The sequence below is a fragment of the Zingiber officinale genome, chromosome 1A (assembly GCF_018446385.1).
Source record: "Zingiber officinale cultivar Zhangliang chromosome 1A, Zo_v1.1, whole genome shotgun sequence".
NCBI classification, from domain to species: Eukaryota; Viridiplantae; Streptophyta; class Magnoliopsida; order Zingiberales; family Zingiberaceae; genus Zingiber; species Zingiber officinale.
In genome coordinates this window covers 166,934,451-166,957,250 of record NC_055987.1, presented here as the reverse complement: position 1 = coordinate 166,957,250, position 22,800 = coordinate 166,934,451, and the positions used below count along the sequence as shown (strand labels likewise).

General features: G+C 37.5%; 1 protein-coding gene across 1 annotated transcript in view; it reads left to right on the top strand.

Moving 5' to 3' along the window:
• Window positions 1–574: 574 nt before the first annotated feature.
• Window positions 575–22,800, top strand: part of LOC122006357 (probable cyclic nucleotide-gated ion channel 20, chloroplastic) — a 44,607-nt gene continuing 22,381 nt past the window's right edge. Inside the window, exons 1-8 of the mRNA XM_042561832.1 lie at window positions 575–753; window positions 11,162–11,594; window positions 14,944–15,132; window positions 18,571–18,669; window positions 19,141–19,278; window positions 19,899–20,147; window positions 20,621–20,869; window positions 21,412–21,729. Coding sequence (XP_042417766.1) covers window positions 11,178–11,594; window positions 14,944–15,132; window positions 18,571–18,669; window positions 19,141–19,278; window positions 19,899–20,147; window positions 20,621–20,869; window positions 21,412–21,729 — 1,659 coding nt within the window. The 5' untranslated portion in view covers window positions 575–753; window positions 11,162–11,177. The remainder of the gene's footprint in view (window positions 754–11,161; window positions 11,595–14,943; window positions 15,133–18,570; window positions 18,670–19,140; window positions 19,279–19,898; window positions 20,148–20,620; window positions 20,870–21,411; window positions 21,730–22,800) is intronic.

Genomic DNA, 22,800 nt, shown 5'->3' with positions numbered 1-22,800 from the left:
ATATATTATATTAATTATATCCTAGTAGTTGTGCATAAGATATGCGCGAACTAAAAGAGGACTGTCTAATTTTAGAATTACTTGTGCAAAATTTAGATATATAAATTATTTAAAAAATTATATCATAGCTACTATAATAATATCGAAATAATAATATTTTTAACCTAAGAAATATGTTTTGTGTTGGCTTATTGTTTTTTTAAGGGGTTGCACTTTTTATCCTTTATTGTTTTTCTATTTTAATATTCTTAAAGCGGTTGAAATAAACTTTATAACCATTAAAATTAATCGCTGAACAGTAGGTGATAACGAGTACACCAAGATAAATGACTCCAAGTCGTCCTTGTCACAATTACTAGCGATGCTTATTATAATAAATTATAGTAAATTTTAAAATCAATCCTCAATGGATGCGAAAATATCATCGAGGGTTCTCCCTACAAAATTTTACCGTGGTTGTAAATTTTACCATGGTTGTCGCCTTGTCGGGCGTGACGGCTTTATTTGTTTGTTTATTATTATTATTATTATTATTATTATTTGTTTTTTTGCAATGACTCCAAGTCAGCCTTCAATTTCTTTTGGTCAAGAAGCTTCGTTATGAAGTTCCTACTCAACGCCTTTGTCTACCCGCCCACGGTGAGCTGATCGCGCCTACCGATCCTCAGCACGCCTTCCCTTGTCTATCGCATTGAACCCGAACTGGTCGGGGGACGGAGTTCCCGCTTCCTTCTTTGCTGCTCGCGGCCGAAGGTTGGTTTATAGGAAACGGCGGATTTAGCCTCTTCGTTTTTTTGGGGGTGTGTGTGTGTGTTTTCTTGCGTTTTCTGTTACTTGTTGGGTTCGAGAAGATGACTTTTGGTAGAAAGAATGGATTTTTAGGGCTGCTAGCGTGTTTAAGATGTGTTATGGGTGAATCGGACGAGGGCCCTTTCTGTGGATTTTAATTGGTTCAGCGAGCAAGGTGATTTGGGGATTCCGAACAAAAATTTAAAAAATATTTTATATTTTTTTATTTTGTCATGTTTATTGTGCTTTAGTTGATAGAATCATCACTAAATTTCGGTGGTGCTCATTCATATTGGAAACAACGGTTGATATTCTAAATGCATGAATAAAACGAATTAAAATGGTAAATGCTTACCACGATCTCCCGCAGATCTGCAATCGGCAACGGCAAAACTCGTTGTCAGAAGAACGATCACAAGATCGGAAAGCTCTTCGCAATTTCATGAACCAAATCCCACTGTCTCAAATGTTCTTCCCTCTCTCCTTTTGACCGTCGTGTGAAAAACTCTTCCTCTCTCCCCTTTTCACGAATGATCCTTGGACGCACCCCTTATAAAGGGAAATAACCCAGGAGTATAATGGACTTTTCCATTAAGAGTAGTGGGGAACATGTGCATGTTCCCACGTTCCCATTTCTTACATCTCCCACTCGTCTAAGGTAAGTCACTAAGACTAGTTCATTCAGGTAAGTCACAAAGACTAGTTAGTTACAAAGACCTAATAAGTCACATAGACTATTTGAGAGTTTGACCACAAAGACCTAATAAGTCACATAGACTATTTGAGAGTTTGGTCACAAAGACTATATTAGAGCATCCAATTCATACTTAGAGAAAATGATTCGTGCGACAGTAAGCACACTGAGCGATAGTTAATAAGAAGATTGTTACACCTTATATAGTCGCTCTCTGAGCGATCAATGCTAACAAAGTTGTTACACTTCACTTAGTCGCTCAAATAAATTAGAGACACTCTCTGTATAACACATAGCTTCTTTCCTGGTGGCACATAGCCTTTATCCAGGATTCATCCAATCTCCAAGTGGCACACAACCATTATCTTGGAGATATTCATGTCTTGCTATTTACCCAGATTAAATAATTTTCATTTACGTCAATATGAACATCTCTAATCCCTTATAATGACCATTATGTCAAGAGCATGTTCCATATCCAATATTCATTTTTATACATAACAGAAATGGATCGACCAGTGAATAACATCTAATGATATAAATATATTTAATCTTCATTTTTAGTTAGAATCTATTCATACTAATTAGTCGCTTTTCTAATTATGTTCCATAGACCGAATCATACATAGCTATAGGATACATGCTAAAGTAGCAGACACTGATTAAAACTTCAAGTAAATAGCTAAATAGTCACTAAGGTAAAATAACTGAGATTAACATATAGGGATGTAAATGAACCAAACGGTTCGCGAGCTATTCGGAGCTCGATTCGGTAAAAGGTTCGTTCGAGTTCGTTCGTTTATCTTATCGAGCCGAGCTCGAGCTCGATTTCAAGCTCGATAGTTTTATCGAGCCGAGCTCGAGCTTAAGGATATTCGGTTCGTGAGCTCGCGAACATATTCGTTTATAGGCTCACGAGGCAAAAAAACGAGCCTTAAAACGAGTCTTAAACCGAGCCAAAAAAATGAACTCTAAAACGAACCAAAAAAACGAGCTCTAAAACGAGCCTTAAAATGAGCTTTGAAATGAGCCAAAAAAAGGAGTTCTAAAACGAGCCAAAAACGAGCTCTAAAACGAGCCCGAGCTCGCTGAACGAGTTAGGCTCGTTAACTTTGATAATCGAGCTAATAACGAGCCGAGCTCGAACTGTTCGCGAGCTTGATAATTACAAAACGAGTCGAGCTCAAGTCTTGTGATAAAAGTTCGATTCGAGCTCGAGCCCGAATATAACTTAAACGAGCCGAGCTCGAGCCTAATACTGTTCGGCTCGCTTCGGCTCGTTTACATCCCTATTAACATATAATCTCAAAGATTTCACATAGTAGAGAAATAGGGATCCATTCTCCTACTACCTTTATTGTCGCAATAGCACATGTGGTATGAATAACATGTTACAATGTTATTCTTCTTACTAAAAAGAGCGCATGTTGTCTTCAAATTTAACATCATATAGATTTTACTCTAGACATACCTAATGTTAAACCCTGAATTCAACATATGAATTCTAATCTGACTTTCAACAGGTTCAGTAAATGGTGGGTTCATTTACTTCGATCATTATTAACATCTAAATGATCTCATCTTGACACAATTATTAAGGCGACCTCAACTTATGGATTTGTCTCTAATTTCAGCTACATAAGTTATTCCATAAGTAACAGTCTTACTTTTATTTGTACTTAACAAACAGAGATGATTGTCCATGTGAGTGGACCAATCTCAACCTGCCAACATGTTCACCGAGATCTTATATGAATGTAACAAATACAACATATACACTGAATAAATTATGATTGTTATTTCTATGTTGTTACATTCTACGAAGTCCCAAAGACTTTACATGTTCTTTAAATGACTCTTTAGTTACTTAGTAAAAGGATCTGCAAGCATAATATGTGTATGGACATACTCAAGAATTACTTTTATTTTAGTCACAATATCCCTCACAAAATTATATTTAATTTCTATATTCTTGTCTTTGCTGTGATATTTGGGATCCTTGGAACAAGCTATTGCAGCTTGACTATCACATTATGCAGTTACTGGACTCCCACTATCCTCAACAATTTTCAAATGCTTCAGGAACCTTCTCAACCAGACTACTTCTTGCACAGCCACTGAACATGCCACATATTCAGCTTCCATAGTTGACAAAGCTACACAAGCTTGTTTCTTACTGTTCCAAGAGATGACGCCACCATTCAACAAGAATGCATAGCCTGATGAGGATTTTCTATCATCTAGGTCTCTAGCCCAATCTACATCTGAATAACCTTTCAGACTCATATCTGATTCTTGAAAACAGAGACAATAATCTGTTGTTGCCTTCAGATATCTGAATATCTTTTTCACCGCCTTCCAGTGTATCGGTCCTGGGTTTGACTGGAAGTGACTGACCAAGCCCATAACATAGCTAATGTCGGGACGTGTACACAACATAACGTACATCAAACTACCAATAGCACTGGCATATGGTTTTTATTCATCTCAGCTATTTCCTCTGGAGTTTTAGGACACATACTCCTGCTCAAAACAGTACCTTTTACAATAGGTGTATGTTCTATGTTGCAATTGGATATGTTGAAATGATGTAACATCTTATTTATATAAGACTCTTGTGACAGACCCAAAAGTCTTTTAGGACGATTTCTTATGATCTTCACTCCTAAGATGTATTCAGTTTCTCCCATATCCGTTGTATCAAATTGTGATGACAGTCACTTCTTGACTTCATTCACATATCCTATGTCATTTCTAGCTATCAACATATCATCAATATATAATGATAAAATGACATACTTTCCTTTTTTCCTTTTTTCCTTTTCAGGAAAACACAATGATCCTCATTGATCATCTCGAAACCATAAGATAAAATGACTTCGTTAAATCTTATGTTCCATTGTCTTGACGCTTCATATATATATTTTCTAAGTCTACATACTTTCTGCTCTTGGCCTTCAGCAATGAAACCTTCTGGCTGAACCATATATATTCCTTCGTCAAGATCACAGGAAAGCGGTTTTTACATCTATTTGATGTAATTCCAAGTCATAATGTGCCACAAAGGCTAAAATAACTCGTATTGACACAAATTTCACTACGGGAGAAAATGTCTCTTCAAAGTTAATACCCTCCATTTGGGTATATCCTTTTGTAACTAAGCGAGCTTTGTATCTGTTAATCGATCCATCAGCTTTCCTCTTTATTTTGAAAATCCACTTATTTCCCAATAGCCCTTTGACTCGGAGAAAGATCGACTAAGTCCGAAACATGATTCTGAATCATGGACTCCATCTCTTCAACCATTGCAGCTTTACATTTTTTTCCAACTCTACATCCCAATGCTTCCTCAATGGATTGAGGTTCGTCGTCGTCAATTGAAAGTGTAATCAATGCCTCATTCTCAATATCAAACCTCCTCTTAGGTTTGATCTTACGAACATTTCTTCGTAAGTTGGGCTGTTGAAAAGTCAACTCATGACTCGGCATATCACTCCCACTCGGTTGACTAGACTCAAGTATCCTTTTGACACCTCTCTTGTTGATAATATCTCATCCTCCTCAAATAGAGGAACATTTTTATCAACATCACCTCTGATTGGGAATTCTGTTTCGAGAAAAATTGCATCTCTCGAGTATATTTCGGAGATGGTCCCATCTAGTTGCTCACCTATGAAAACATAACTTTTAGATGTCTCATGATATCTTATAAAGATACATTTCTTATCCCTACGTCCCAATTTTCCATACTTATGAGAACTATCATGAACATAAGCAGCTGACCCCAGTGTCTCAGATTACTCAATCTGGTTTTTTGCCAATCTAACGTTCATATGGGGTAGATGGAACTGAGTTTGAAGACACTTTGTTAAGTATATAGGCTGTAGTTAGTAATGTATTTCCCCAATAGGAGATTGACAAATTAGCCTGCGCTATCATAGACCTAACTATTTCAAGAAGAGTCCTATTTCTTCTTTCAGCTACTCCATTTTGTTATGGAGTTCCAGTAATTGTTAGCTATCTTATAAACCCTCTATCATTACATATTGTCTTGAACATATTAGACAAATATTCCCCTCCACAGTCAGTGCGTAAAGTCTTAACTTTACGTTCCGTTTGATTCTCAACTTCGTTCATATAACGAATGAAGCATTCCAATGCTTCAGATTTGTGAGAAATCAAATACACATGACCGAACCGAGAGAAATCATCAATAAATGTAATGAAATAGGAAGCTCCATGTCTAGCCGTCACCTTTATTTGACCACAAATATCCGAATGAATTAACTGCAATGTTGATTCAGATCTAATAGCCTTACCAAAATGGTTTCCTAGTTGCTTTTTCAGCAAGACAATGCTCACATATAGACAATTGAATCTTAGCCCGAGTGCCCAATAGACCCACTCTAGCCAACCAATTTATACGTTCTTGTCCTATATGTCCTAATCTAGCATGCCAAACCTTATCAGTTATATCTGCATCACTAGTTGGAGCAATATTTGAAAAACAACCATCAATAGCATAATTGACATATGGTTCTACATCAAGAATCATAAAACCATTTGTTAAAAAACCATGTCCGATTGACACTGAGTCAATCTTAAATTCAACACACTGACTGTAAAAATTAATACAATACCCTAAATCAAGAAGACATGTAACGGAAACAAGACTCCGTCGAATTTCAGGAGCATACAGGACATCATGTAGAAATAAAACTCTACCACCACGGAGGTTGAGTTTGCAGGTGCTGACTCCTTTGACTTTAACTCTTGCATTATTTCCCACATAGATCCACTTGTTGCCAGCTGGTACCTGATGGTACTCAACAAATGTAACTCGTTCTCGAGCTACATGATTGGTTGCTCCCGAATCTATAATCCACAAAGGATAAGAATTAGCTAACAACACTGAAATAACAACAAAATACTCAGGAAAAGAAGACACACTTGGATTTACCTTTTTCGGCTCAGTGCACTCTCGAGCGAAGTGACCCTTCTTGCCACAGTTAAAACAAGTCAACTTGTTTTTAGGTTTCTTTTCAATGTTCTTTACTATCTTCTTGATTGGGCCCTGTCTCACAGCAACTTCTCTCTTCTTTCCCTTTCCTTTCTTGAACCACTTCTTTTTCATGGATCCAGATGATCCAGCAGAACCTATAGCCATATAGGCTTGTCCACAAATCCTTGCGGATTTAACTCTCTCCGCCTTCAATTCTACATGGCATGAGACGTCAGTGAAAGTCTTGATGCTCTCACTGTGAATTAGGGTCTGCTTTATGGTCTCCCAAGAATTTGGAATCATGTTCAACATCTCCATGAGATGTTGAACCATTGATACATTCGAACGCTTCTTGTAGCTGTCAAAGCTTGCTCAGACTTACTCCATTGTATTTTCTTTAAGGGCTACCCAAACTGCATGAGCCAAAAGATACGACTCATACTCAAAAGCTAGGTCGTCTACCATTGAACTAATCAATATGTCTTTTGCAGTGGAGTTCTTTTTTTCCATGCCTTATAGGTATCAAGATCTCGTCTGTGTTGTGCAGTGGGACCATCTACAGGTTCTATCATAACCTGATTTACAGTCTCTAGAACTTTTTGTTCCTCAAGTACATATTGTATCATGAGGTGCCAGATCTTATAGTTATCCCCATTATGATTTTCACCCTTATTGAGTTCATCTATAATATTTTTGGTTGCCATAATCTATCATAAATAAACACATTATTTAGTATTCAGTTGAATTCATATGCATGCAATTTATGATTGACTCAATATTAATTTGAGTTGGTTTACAAAATCAAGTGACAACAATGTTTTCACTCATCATTTGTATGACCAATCAAATCAATATTGATCAATTCTATTACACACATCCCAACAAATGAACTAATCATTTATAATATCATGATTTCTTTAATTAAATGAATTGATCATTTAATAAATCATGATTACTTTAATTAAATGAACTGATCATTTAATAAAAATGGACTAATCATGCATCATGTCGAGTAAACAACATAAATAAATGAATGTATCATTAACATAAAATTATGCTGCATATTGTTAACATATAACTAACTGACATAAACGAAATGGACTAATATGATTTATACATAATAAAAATAACAATAACAGAACTCTAGTAAACTAGATAGGCTACTACCACTCCCACTAGGGCAGACACTAGTGCAGTGGCCAACATTATCCCTTTAAGCCTGGACTCATTTGGGGTAATCTCAGGCAGGACAGCTTCAGGATTCTCTATAGGATCCTCAATTGGATCATCTTCGATCATTTCCGGGTCCTCTTCGAACTCTTCAGGATCCTCTTCAGTCATATGGTGAAGCAGTTCCTCACATAATATTGAATATGTGATGCGTCCTTGATGACACCCCCAAATATAGTCTGCTATCATCCTAGGATTTTCGGGCAATGAACGCATCAAAGCCCATATTCTATAACTATCCAGGATTAGGAACTCTTCTCGCTCAAGTTTCCAAAATAGATCATCAAGCCGTCTAATGTATCCGTCGACTCCATAAGTAGAGTTATACTCTATCTCCTGAATTTTCTCCCTGAGCTGATTTCGTCGCACTTTGCGACGAGTCAATGTGGTAATCGTCCGTACCATCTGAAAAATTGAAATTAAATAAGTCAGTACAAAACCGGCTTAATTCAATTTATATAGACATAGTACCAACATAATAAATCAAGAAAAATAAATCTTCTCGATTTTCAGGAGTTTAAGTCGACTGACCCATTGGATCGGTTGATTAGGAATACAGATCCTAAGCTTGGTCCATTATCCACGATTAGAACTGATCTAATTGGATAGGGATCTTTGTACCTATGTTTTGTTACTGTTTGATCTAAGTCCATATCAGCCAATTTCAGATTTATCGATCAAACTCAGGTTCATTTGATCAAACTAATGCTCATTGGTTTAACTCTGACCAATTAGAACAAATCTAATCATTTGATCAAATCCGACCCAATAGAACAAATCTGATCATTTGATCATATTTGGTCCCAATTAATCAACCCAAATTGATTCCGGTTTGAATCAACCTAGTTTAATTAAACCAACTAATAGTTTAATTGGACTAAACTAATTTGGTTAAACCAACATAATTAATTTAAATTGGACCAATAATCCTAATTTTAATTAATTCCAACATGCATAATTTATATATATATATATATATATATATATATATATATATATATATATATATATATATATATATAATTATATGTATAATTTTTTTTTAAACACGTAAGCAAAAAAAAAAATATATGCATGAAAAACAATTATGGTTTGATTAAATAAATCAATGTAACTTAATGCTTAAAAAAAACTTCTGTAAAAGCCTAACCACGTTTTCCATTTTTTTTTATTCCACGTTTTCCGCCACCGTCCCTTTTCTTGCCACGATCTTCACGTCGCACACCGCCTCACTCGTTGCACCCAGCCTCACAGCGACGAACGTTGTGCAGAAATTGCAAGAGGTAACCTCGAGCACGCCGCCGCCCATGGATCATTGCCACTAGCATCCTCTAATGACGCAAGGCCTCGGCGAGAGGCTGCCATGAGCACAACCACCGACCAAAATTGGAGACAAACTCCGTGAGTGTCCCTCGAGGCCTACGGCGTAGGTGACTGTGGCAGATTGCAACATGGACACAATCTTGCTCGGCTACGACAAAACTAGGCGGAGACAAACTCCGTTCAGGGCCTGGTAATAGTCGCTGATCACGACTCAGTCGTGATTTCGCCCAGCAAACAGAACGAACAGAACCAAGCCATAAAATGGATTCAACGCAGAGGTAAAGATTTAGGGATTTATCATACATTTAAAACTAACACCGCTCTGATACCATTATTGATATTCTAAATGCATGAATAAAACGAATTAAAACAGTAAATGCTTACAGCGATCTCCCGCAGATCTGCAATCGGCAACGGCAAGAGTCGCTATCGGAAGAACGATCACAGGATTGGAAAGCTCTTCGCAATTCCACGAACCAAATCCCACCGCCTCAGATGTTCTTCCCTCTCTCCTTTTCACCGTCGTGTGAAAAACTCTTCCTCTCTCCCCTTTTCACGAATGATCCTGGACGCACTCCTTATAAAGGGAAATAACCCAAGGGTATAATGGACTTTTCCATTAAGAGTAGTGGGGAACGTGAGCATGTTCCCACGTTCCCATGGCATGTTCCCACGCTCCCATTTCCTACAACAACTTGGTATAAACTTGCTAAATACTGATCAACAATCTCAAGCTGAGTTAACTGGCTCATTGTATTCGTTTTTTCTTCATTTATTTATTCAGGACGTGTAGCTAAGCCTTCAAACTGTATGTTTTCAACATGAATCATTCTGCCTATTTTTCCATTTTCCTTTTAAGTTTGTCTTCAAATAGTATAGGAGTGGCAGTACAACAAAAACCCTATGGATCAGTGGTAAGATAAATGATTTGCAGGAAAATTTAGATTTAATTTTCATGTACTTTTATAGTATTATAACTACTTAAATATCTATGATTAGTTTGCATTGCACGCCTACATACTTGGATGTTGAATCTGGGTCTCCTACTTGGAGATAATGTCTATATTAGTATATCACTAGACAACTGAGAAGACATTACACAGCCAATAGTTTTAGGTTGAATGGGATCCAACAACTTATAGTTTTAGGTAACTCTTACAATGAAATTGGAAGTGCCAATACCTGTAAATCTGATTTCACTTTGCTTGATATTGTCTTTTCATATCAGTTAGGTTATAATTGGTGTTTCTCTGGCATTTGTAAATGTTTAAACTTCACTTAAATAAATAGCATAATCATCCCTTAACATGGTTTCAAGTTTATTCGTAATTGACTAATTATTCTTCCTAACTGCTGTAAGTAATTGAACATTTGTTTTCTTTGTGGAAAGCTGCGTGATAGGACCTAGGGGTAGAGACATTCCTGCAACATGTTAGAGCATAAATCTCCACAGCTCCTCAAAAAACTGTATCAAATGAATGAGATGAAGCATTTGAATCATCTGGATAATCATCTTCATATCATCTGTCATATTTGGGCAGTATTCCTTGAAATGTTATTGGAGTATAGAATGATTATATATTTCAGAAGCTAACAAGTAACTTAGAATTTTCGTTTGATCCTACTATATAGATTATTTTAATTCCATGAAAAAAATGAAATAATTAGTAGATAATATATATATTTTGTTAAATTTTGTGAATGTTCCTTCTTTTCATTGATTAGGCAGGCATGAAATAGGTTTTTTTATAATGAATTTAAACAACTGCATAGGCTGATTCAAATGATATTGAAGACCTAACATTGGTATTAAGTCAAGAGTTCTCTTGGACACTAAAATCTTGGACAAACTCTAAATCTGGATGCTAAATTTATACTCTTTGTACTCTTCTTTAGTTTCTTGGTGATGGTGCTTGCTATAATTTTAAATGAGAACCATGACTTTCTTTACCAGTAGTTTCTTGTCAACATAGTTAACCATTATGATAAAATCTGGTCAAAGTGGGTTGGAGAATGCTACGATGTAAGAAGATTAATAATCTTGAAAGGAGGGGAAATTCCTCTTATTAACATTTAAAGAAAATTTTCACTAAATGATTTCACTCAAAACAATCTTTTTTCAGGCTTGGATCTTGAGAAATGACTAATCGTGAAGATGATCATGTCCCCATGCTGTTGGGAAGCATTGAATTGCCAAGATTTACAGCCAGGAGTGCATCGATGTCTATGCCACCCTCCTTTGCCATTGAAAATACCTTTATATCTCACACTGGTCCTCTTCGTATCCAGAGGGCTCCTGAGATTAGTACTGTAAGTGGCCCTTTGAGTAGGAATAGGAGGCATGGAGTTACCAGAATGCAAAGTAGATCAAATGCTGTTACACCTGAAGAATTTGGCGTCGATGATTCGTCTTATGGTGGTGATGTCATGAGAAATGAACATTTGCTGATGTCTGGGCCTTTGGGACTGTGCAATAATCCTGATTGTACTGAGTGCCCTGCAGCTTATAAAACCAAAAAGGCATTTCCAAGAAGCTCTATATCTACGGATAAAAAGGTTCACTCCACCCTTTGTTCAATTGCTGTTTTTCTCTTGTGGTTATTTATGGTTGCTGAGTTTAATATAGTCACTATGATCTTTAAAATCAGCTACTTGTCTACTCTTTGACTTAGTATTTAAGTGAGCTAATGAACATTATTGTAGACGAGATGCATTTGGAAATTGATGCATGACAAGGTATCATCAAGATCAAAACTATAAGCTTGATCTCACATGTTTCTTCTCTAAATTGACCAATAAATACTTTTTGATGTGTAACCTTCATTTAATCTAGAATTAAAGTTTTTACGTAGCAATAACTTGTGGCTTATGATAAGGACTCGCCATTTATTTGTTTGGTATCCAAATAACATCAGCAGTAGTGTAGCACCTTCAACTTGTTCAAATAAAAACTACTTCAGATGAGTCTACTCTAGATTGTTGGATGTAAATGAATGTGAGCACACAACAGAGTGGATTTACTTAAATCATTCCTACAACTTGAACTTCTGTATTATCACTACTTTGGTCAAGAATGAATTCTACTGATCCTGTCCGAAAGTCGAGGAGGTGGATCTTGGGGACGTGGCGCTCCTGCTGACCTCCGAGGGACTTTGCTCATGCATGCAACGCAAGCAGCATCAGTGTCGAGCCAGGGAATGGGTCCCCGACGATGGCCCTCTGATGCTCAAGTCAGTCTCCGACGAAGCAAGAAGCAAAGGTAACTGTAGCGCAACTGTAGAGATCGCAAAAAAAAGCATACCTCCGTCGATACCTGGACCCCCCTTTATATAGGGCTCCTGTAGCGTGTGTGTGCTTTTTAAAGAGAGCACGCAATCCCAAACTTTCCCTGAAGAGACATGTCAGTAAAGTGTTTCTGACACAATACAGTGGAAGCTTCCGCCGTACGATCTTCTGTCTGACCATGTCGCCCGTCGGCGGCACTAACTCCCAAAAGAATGTCAAAGGATATCCTATTGTGTCTGTTGCTCAGCCGAACGAAATGGCCGCTCGGTTGAAAGTCTTTGTCCCAGACTTGAGCGTCGGAGGGCCATCGCCGGGGACCCATTCCCTGGCTCGGCACTGACGCTGCTTGTGTTGCAGGCAGGAGCAAAGTCACTCGGAGGTCAGCAGGAGCACAACGTCCCCAGCATCCACCTCCTCGACTTTCGGACATGATCATCTACTATCCCCAAACCGCATAAATGCCAACATCACCACTTTTCTCCTTTTCAATTTGATATGCTAGTTTATAATTGCTTTCTTTGTTTCTATAATAAAAATAAAAACTTATAAGAAACAGTTAGAATTACATTTTCTGGGTGGGATGAGACAATTGTGTAGCAGTGTGGTTTTGGATTGAGGCCCTTGAGGATTAATGCATTATCCTTGGTCTTTGCCAATCTAACTTTTGAACTTATTCATCAACTAGCCCTGTGCCTAGTCAAAGTTTGTCAACCTGACCCAAGCAGTTTGGATCAGTCTAGTGCAGTACCTGTTTGGATGATGATTATCCCGGCTAGCATATAATAAAAGGAAACACTTGACTTGACGCCCAGGTGTCCAAGCTTCAATCTCTTGCATGTAAAAGTAAGATATTGTTATAGATAAAATGTCATAATAAGGTGACCTCAAATAGTTGAGAGTTGAGACTAACTAAGACCTGATGACATCAATTACGGCTGATGAGGGAATAATTAAAGCTTAACTAGTCAAGGAGCAAAATTAGACTCTAACCATTTTCTTTATGATGTGATGATTTGAGATGTAAGCTGAGTGATAACCAATGTTAATGTAGATCTTGCATTCCAACTAAATAAAATATAATGGTGTGCATTCCATATAAGAGTTTCTGACTAGAGTTAGCCTAGATTTGAGATTGGATTGAAATTGAATCTGAACCACAAGACCATATGATGGTACGGGACGCCCTTCTGATATTTGATGCGCAAAAATAGGAATTTTTGTAAGACAATTTGGATGCTTAAAGCCAGGAGACATTCATCTAATGGATGCCACTATACATAGTGATTGGTAGCCATAGCGGAGCAGGTGGGCTTGTGGCGGGGCGGACCGACTAGCTTGGCGGGTTGGGAAATCCCCAACCAACCCAATCCAAGCTTCATCATTTTAGTTCGGAAAGATTTCATCAATCAAATGTATCCAGAAATAGATATTTTAAATATAAATGGACACAAATAAGTACATATATTTGATGAAAAATACTATTTTTATTTCACAATTATAATAAAGAAAGATAATAAATTGATATAAAACTTAGTTACATGTGTTTTTCAACCGCGGGCCAACCCAAGCCCGTCGTGGGCTGACCCGCGCTGGTGCAGGTTGGCCCATGGTGGGCTTGGGTTGATAAAATTTCAATCTAATCTTCTTAAATTGTTTGGCAAGGCGGGCCAACCTGATGAGCCCAACCCAAATTGACGGCTCTAGTGATTGGTGTATGGTGGTTTCTAAAATTGGAATTCCTTCAGTTGCAATGATACCATATTCCTGTATATGTGCAACCTGTTAAACTTATTTCCTTCTCAGTTTCAAAAGAGAAAATTATCTATAATACAAACATCTTTTGTGCTTTTGCCCCAAAAGACAGGAGGTATTACATCTTATTACAAAACCGCTTTTCAACTTGACCATAATAAGATTAAAAAGAGGTTGTTTCAATCAGAACACTGTAGAAAATCATGGCTGCGGTTTCAACGACCTTAGCCTTCCCTACACATTTGTGCTTCAAGTGTTGCTTGTCTTTTGAAGATTGTCTTGAAGTCAATCTCTCTAGTCACTAAAATCTCTTTATCAGCAGATAAGTATTTTCCATATTTGGAGGATATTCACATAAGGAGAAAGACATAATAGACAAGTTATACATATATGAAGCTTGATGCATTGTAGCATCTCATTTTGTCTTAATGAAAAGAAGGCGATCCAACACACTAAACTCCCGCCAATTCGGGGCCCCGGGGAAGGGTTAGACCACATTGAGTCTATTGTACGCAGTCTTATCTTGCATTGCAAGAGGTTGTTATGCGACTCAAACCTGTGACCACAACGTTATACGGCAACAACTTTAAGCACCATATGAGACTTATTTTTTCTTAATAAAATTTTCAATATATGCATCAGAACTTTTTTGTTTCCATGGTGAGTGGCTTTTGTAGCAAAATTTGTTGTTTGTCAATTCTCGGTGATTTTACTAATTTTGTTTCATAAATATGAATGTATTAGACATATGTGAAATCACTTAACAAAATGTTTAAATGTTCCAGATATAATTCACCTGCAATGATCAGTAATGTTTATTCATTTTCAAGGACCTTTTTTACACCCCCCCCTCTCTTTTGTGATGCAGCTTCATGACATTCTATATGGGGATAATCATAGCTGGGCTGAAAAATGGGTTTCGCGGCTGAATTCATATTTCCCGATTATGAATCCTCATACTAAAGTTGTTCAACAGTGGAACCAGTTCTTTGTAATATCTTGCTTGGTTGCAATCTTCATTGACCCACTGTTTTTTTTCTTGTTATCTGTAAATGAGGTATGCTTTACTTATTTTACCAATGGGTATTATTTATTTTCTGTATTATAATTTGCCATGGATCGAGTAGAAAAAATTGTTTATGTATCATATCCTTGTATCAAACACTACCAAGTCAGTCCCAAGTCCAGATGAAAAAAGTCAACACGGAATTAAGTTAACAAACTCATGAATATGACCTTAACTATAGTATTCAATGTTGTCATAAAATTCATATACTGACTCTAATTAATTGAGACTCAAAAGTTGTTTGTTGCATGAAAATATTGCATCAATTATTTCAAGCAAACACCATCAAGCACAAGTGACATTTAGCCACAGGATGGAATTTTCTTTTGCAACTATGAACTACCATTATCCTTTGATTTACACAACTAAATTACATCAACTTTCATGGTGCGTTTGGTTCACGGAATTAAATTGATAAGGAATGGAATGGAATAAGTTGATAAAGAATAGAATAGGAATATTTATTTCTTAGTTTGGTTCATATAATTGAGTAGATGCTTTATTTAATTTTTGATGTTTGTTTCGCATGTTGGAATGTTTTTTAAGAAATAATTTTTGCAATAAGAGAATATTCCTGCATAAAGTAAATGGGTTCATCCTACTATCTGCTCAATCTGGCCTAGCTTGACTTGACCCGATTTGCTTGACCTGACCCAATCAGTTTGGTTCAATTGATCCAGCTAAACCTGTCTGGACAACCCAATTGGTCTGATGATCCGATTTCGACAACCCATTTGGCATGACTTGTTTGACTGGCCTACTCAACCTAATCGACCAAACTAGTTTGACCCGCCTACTCGCCTAGTTGATCCAATTAGTTTGGCTTGCCCAACTAGCCAAACAGTTAAACTTGATTGGCATGAACTATGAGGATGCCCACTTCATCATATTAAACTCTTGGCTAGGTTGATATCAGTTTGAGAAATGAGTTGGATGAAATAATGTAATATTGTCATTAAAGAGAATTATAGCATCATAAATATAGGACTCAACATAAGTCCTTATAACTAAAACATCCAACATGGGAATAAATCCATAATACATATAACTAACAACTCTAGTAACCAACAACTCCAACAATGTGATGTGGACGCCAAGGTGGACGCCTTTGTTGAACATCGCTATAGTTGGAAGCAAATTAATTACTACCTAATTAGCTATTAGAAATAAATTAGCTATTGCCTAATTAGTAGAAAATAAATAATGACCTAATTTAACTACTGCTATAGTAGAAAACAAATAATGGTCTAATTAGTTTTTCTATTTTTGATTCCTTGTTTTCCTTTATGGTTGGTCTTTCCTAATCTTGTCATGTTTGACTCCTTATATAAGGAGTGTCATTATTAATAAGGAGAAAAAAAAATTGAGCAATTAGGACTCTGTCTAGGACGAGTCTTTCCCCTTGAGTGATTTGGACTTTGTCTAGGACGAGTCTTTTTCCTCCTCCCTTCCCTCCTTACGTGTTGCATGACCAAGTACGGATCCGGATCTCGACCTGTGACTCGATCCTATACTCGGGAATATATCAACTTGGTATCAGAGCCGGTCATGGGTGACACGGATCCTATCACATCCAAACTCAAGGCCTTCATGAAAAGATTGATGTCACAACAACAAGTTTTCATGGAGCAGATCACTTTCCGCCAACAAGGACTAGAGGAGCAGATTGCCGAGATTTCTCGTACTGTTCAAGATGCTAGACGAGACGACCTTTGCACACTGCAGACAACCCTACCAGCGCAGAGTATGGCCCTTCTAGAGGCTCAGAGGTCAGACCTGAACTGCCAAACAGCGGCACCATGGCTCCGCGATACTCAAAGATGGAGTTCCCCACCTATTCTGAAGAAGGGGATCCGTTGAGCTGGGTTAAAAGGTGCGAAAAATTCTTTACCAACCAAAGGACCACAGAGGCTAACAAGGTTGGCCTTGCTGCCTTCCACTTGGTAGGGGAAGCCCAACTTTGGTTTGATCAAGTAGAGCAAGAAGAGCCAGAGATGACTTGGAAGCAATTTAGAGACCACTGTCATATCCGCTTTGGCCTGTCCCTAAGCAACAACCCTTTGGGAGAGCTAGCAAATCTGAAGCAGACAGGCTAGAAGACTACCAGCGCCAATTTCAATCTCACCTCGCTCGGACCTCCGACCACAACAACAAGTTGACTTATTCATGCAGGACTAGTCGAAGATCTCCGTATCGACATCGAATTGCAGAAGCCTGAAAACCTAGGCATTGCAATGAATATGGCCAGGGCACTAGAACGGAAGCAGTGGTTCCATCAAGGTGGGGGGCTGTTGCGCACGAATTGGGGTGGGACCATAACCAAGCTTAACACCAACAGTGGAGGCCCTCCTTTGGCGAAGACCAGGACCCAGACATCAGCAAGGAGACTCCGCCTGTTTCATTTTTCAAGCGTCCAACTCGCGTTGAGATGGCAGAACGGAGAGCCAAGGGCCTTTGTTTTAACTGTGATGAATCCTACTCCACGGGTCACAAGTGTAAACACCTGTTTTGGATTGAAGTGCCTGATGATGACAGAGAAGGTGAGGAAGAGGGGGAAGTGAATTCAGAAATTTCCCTTCATGCTATTAGTGGTGTTATGCCCCGCTTCTGAGCTTGAGGACAAGCTCAGTATCGAGGAGGGGAGTGATGATGTGATGATGTGGACGTCGAGGTGGACGCCTTTGTTGAACATCGCTATAGTTGGAAGCAAATTAATTACTACCTAATTAGCTATTAGAAATAAATTAGCTATTGCCTAATTAGTAGAAAACAAATAATGACTTAATTTAACTACTGCTATAGTAGAAAACAAATAATGGCCTAATTAGCTTTTCTATTTTTGATTCCTTGTTTTCTTTTTATGGTTGATCTTTCTTAATCTTGTCATGTTTGACTCTTTATATAAGGAGTGTCATTATTAATAAAGGAGAAAAAGAAAAAATTGAGCAATTAGGACTTTGTCTAGGACGAGTCTTCCCCCTTGAGTGATTTGGACTCTGTCTAGGACGAGTCTTTTTCCTCTCCCCTTCCCACCTTACGTGTTGCATGACCAAGTACGGATCCGGATCTCGACCTGTGACTCGATCCTATACTCGGGACCATATCACAATGATAAAGGAATGCATTAGCTCTTTACCTAATGAGGAAGCCTAGTAGATTTGAACTTTGGACTGACCCTTCTTAGATTGAAGTTGAGTCAAACCTGCAATCCAGTACGTGAAAGACTTCCTCTACCACACACCCACTTTTCTTTTTAATTATGTAAAATAAAAAATTGGATTTTTCTTTATCATTAGCGGGAAACCCAATCTCTAAAGCTCATATCATGTGTTTACCGTTTCTTAGGAAATTGTGAATCCACTATTTCTTTTTCTCTACTTTCTTTTGAATTTCAGTGTGTAGGTCATATATCAATTTCTTCTGACGCAGGAAAAAAAATGTATAGTTTTCAACTGGTCTTTGGCAACTGGAATTGCCGTTGTACGGAGCGTGACTGATTTCATTTACTTGTTACACATGATTCTTCAGGTATGTATCTGGGTTTGTCGACATGTGATATGAACTAAAAGAGTTTTCATGAAAAACATTTAATTTCTTGTCATCTGTAAATGTTCAGTAGGATCTATTAGCTTCATTACTAGTGTATTGGCTGAGCAACTTGTTTAAGATCCCATCTGAATCAACTATTGAAGACAGTTATTGGCAGTGCTTGGTTGTTAGATTGCTTTATGTTAAGATGCATATATACTTTTTTTAAGTTCATTGACTTTGCCTTTTAACTGCTGCAAAAATTACAAAAAATTGTAGTTTGATGGTGTTAAGTTTTAGAAGTTTTAAATTTCTTATATTTCAAACAAGATTATTATGCAACTTATATTTTTTAGTGTCTGAAATATAGTCTCGGTCACGTGTGTGAAGTATGAACATTTTGTTACTTATTTTTATTTAAACCGTAGTTGTAATTTGTATATATGTTGATATGTTATCTGGTCTGTACAGTTTAGACTTGCATATGTTGCTCCTGAATCTAGAGTGGTGGGTGCTGGGGATCTAGTTGATCAACCTAAGAAAATTGCTCTTAATTATCTTCGTGGATACTTTTTCTTGGATTTGTTTGTTGTATTACCACTTCCTCAGGTAAGGATTGATTTCTTTCTAGTCTTCTTCTTCTTTTTTTTTTGTCCAATTGTCATTGTTGTTTATGGAAGCAGCTTGGATTCAGTAGTTTTCTTCCTTCTTTTTGTTTTGATTTGACAAAACTTTTTTCTGAATGTGAGCATATGAAAATGCAAATATAGGAGAAGATTACCTGTTTGATACTTGACTAAGAATTAAGACCATATGGACAGTAATAGAGATATCAGAGCAGAAGAGTAAAGGCCATAGCTCATACAACATAGGTCTGAAACAGATAAGCCATCAATTATCTAGTTGGAGACAAATCCAGATGCAGAGACCAGGCATTCTAAAATCATTTCTTAGTTTCTTTTTTTCTTGGGAAGTTAGTCATTTGGATCTCTTCATATGTGTATGATCACCTAACAGATAAATGGAGATTGGTTTACGGGGTATACTACATATTTGCGAGCAATTTCTTAGCTGAATATCTCTTCCAGATTAACTTGTTAGTCCATCTAAAAATTTGACAAAGCACTTTGAATTTTACCTTTTTTTCCTAATGTTGGAAGAGAAATTCAAAATCTTTTGACTTATTCAAGTTATCATGTATACTTATTTCTTCTCTTTCACAAATGAAGGTAATGATATTGGCAGTGATACCAGCTTATGTGGGGCCATCGGCAGCAAATTTTGCCAAAAATCTTTTACGTGTAACTGTTCTCCTCCAATATATCCCTCGGATAATTCGATTTGTTCCATTGCTTGGTGGGCAATCTGCAAGTGGTTTCATATTTGAGTCCGCATGGGCAAACTTTGTCATTAATCTTCTTATGTTTGTATTGGCTGGACATGTGGTTGGTTCATGTTGGTACCTTTTTGGTTTACAGGTGAGGTTTCGATTTATTGCAAGGATATATTATTCTATTATTTTTCTGAAGCTTCTTAAATTTCTTTTTATGCAAGAACCATTCTCTTCCCGTCAGCTTCAGCTTCGTTTTAACATGAGGATGCTATATTTTGCATATTAATTGGATGCTGGCCTTGTCAAATCCAGATGCAGAGACCAGGCATTCTAAAATCATTTCTTAGTTTCTTTTTTTCTTGGGAAAGTCATTTGGATCTCTTCATATGTGTATGATCACCTAACAGATAAATGGAGATTGGTTTACGGGGTATACTACATATTTGCGAGCAATTTCTTAGCTGAATATCTCTTCCAGATTAACTTGTTAGTCCATCTAAAAATTTGACAAAGCACTTTGAATTTTACCTTTTTTCCTAATGTTGGAAGAGAAATTCAAAATCTTTTGACTTATTCAAGTTATCATGTATACTTATTTCTTCTCTTTCACAAATGAAGGTAATGATATTGGCAGTGATACCAGCTTATGTGGGGCCATCGGCAGCAAATTTTGCCAAAAATCTTTTACGTGTAACTGTTCTCCTCCAATATATCCCTCGGATAATCAGATTTGTTCCATTGCTTGGTGGGCAATCTGCAAGTGGTTTCATATTTGAGTCCGCATGGGCAAACTTTGTCATTAATCTTCTTATGTTTGTATTGGCTGGACATGTGGTTGGTTCATGTTGGTACCTTTTTGGTTTACAGGTGAGGTTTCGATTTATTGCAAGGATATATTATTCTATTATTTTTCTGAAGCTTTTCAATTGTCATTGTTGTTTATGGAAGCAGCTTGGATTCAGTAGTTTTCTTCCTTCTTTTTGTTCTGATTTGACAAAACTTTTTCTGAATGTGAGCATATGAAAATGCAAATATAGGAGAAGATTACCTGTTTGATACTTGACTAAGAATTAAGACCATATGGACAGTAATAGAGATATCAGAGCAGAAGAGTAAAGGCCATAGGTCTGAAACAGATAAGCCATCAATTATCTAGTTGGAGACAAATCCAGATGCAGAGACCAGGCATTCTAAAATCATTTCTTAGTTTCTTTTTTTCTTGGGAAAGTCATTTGGATCTCTTCATATGTGTATGATCACCTAACAGATAAATGGAGATTGGTTTACGGGGTATACTACATATTTGCGAGCAATTTCTTAGCTGAATATCTCTTCCAGATTAACTTGTTAGTCCATCTAAAAATTTGACAAAGCACTTTGAATTTTACCTTTTTTCCTAATGTTGGAAGAGAAATTCAAAATCTTTTGACTTATTCAAGTTATCATGTATACTTATTTCTTCTCTTTCACAAATGAAGGTAATGATATTGGCAGTGATACCAGCTTATGTGGGGCCATCGGCAGCAAATTTTGCCAAAAATCTTTTACGTGTAACTGTTCTCCTCCAATATATCCCTCGGATAATTCGATTTGTTCCATTGCTTGGTGGGCAATCTGCAAGTGGTTTCATATTTGAGTCCGCATGGGCAAACTTTGTCATTAATCTTCTTATGTTTGTATTGGCTGGACATGTGGTTGGTTCATGTTGGTACCTTTTTGGTTTACAGGTGAGGTTTCGATTTATTGCAAGGATATATTATTCTATTATTTTTCTGAAGCTTCTTAAATTTCTTTTTATGCAAGAACCATTCTCTTCCAGTCAGCTTCAGCTTCATTTTAACATGAGGATGCTATATTTTGCATATTAATTGGATGCTGGCCTTGTCCTTTTTTTTTCTTAATTGTGTCATGGAAATGACACAAACATAGTCTCATAATTTATAGTATATGCAAAAGCTACCTTGTTCCTAGAAAACTACAACAAATAAGGTCTATGTAGGATCGTAGACGTGCTGGGGGGGGGAGTGAATAACATGCGTTGCTTTTTCGTTCGTTTCGTAAAACTCAAAGTAAGTACGCAGCGGAAATAAAGAAAGAACCAAAGGCAATTGCTAACACAATTTCTTTTACTCGGTTCGGAGCATGTGACGACTCCTACTCCAAGGCCCGCGATCGTTGATCGCTTTCGTTTGGCAATCAATATAAGTTCGGAAAGCTTTTACAAAGAAACAATACAAGTACAAATATGAATTACAACTTGTTACCGACGACTTGGTGAAATCAATCTTCTGGCTTTGATCGTCGTCGGAGCAGCGTTTAGATGTTTCGGAGTGCGCGCAGTTGTTTGTTCTTGATCTCAGAATTGTTGTTTGAAGTAGCTGGCCAAGAACCCTTTTTATAGCAGCTTCAAGCCCGATCCAGATCCCCTGATCTTCGGGATCAAGCCTTGACTCGACTCGGATCAGTCGATCGATCCCCTGGTTCGGTCGACCGAACCTGCTGAACTTGCCCGACCTTTTGTCCAGATGCAGCCTCTCTTGATAGCACCTACGTTCGGTTGACCGATCCCTCTGTTCGGTCGACCGATCAGCCGATGGTCTCTGCCTCATTTGATCCGATCAACTTGCTCGACCAGGTCTCTGTCTATCTTTGGTTTGGTCAATCAATCCCGAGGTTCGATCGACCGATCCCTCTGGTCAACCCTTCACCGAGAGCTGGATTCTGATCCTTTGTGTACTGGGGTTCGGTCGACTGATCAGGTCGTTCGGTCGATCGATCAAGGATGAGTCAGACCCTAC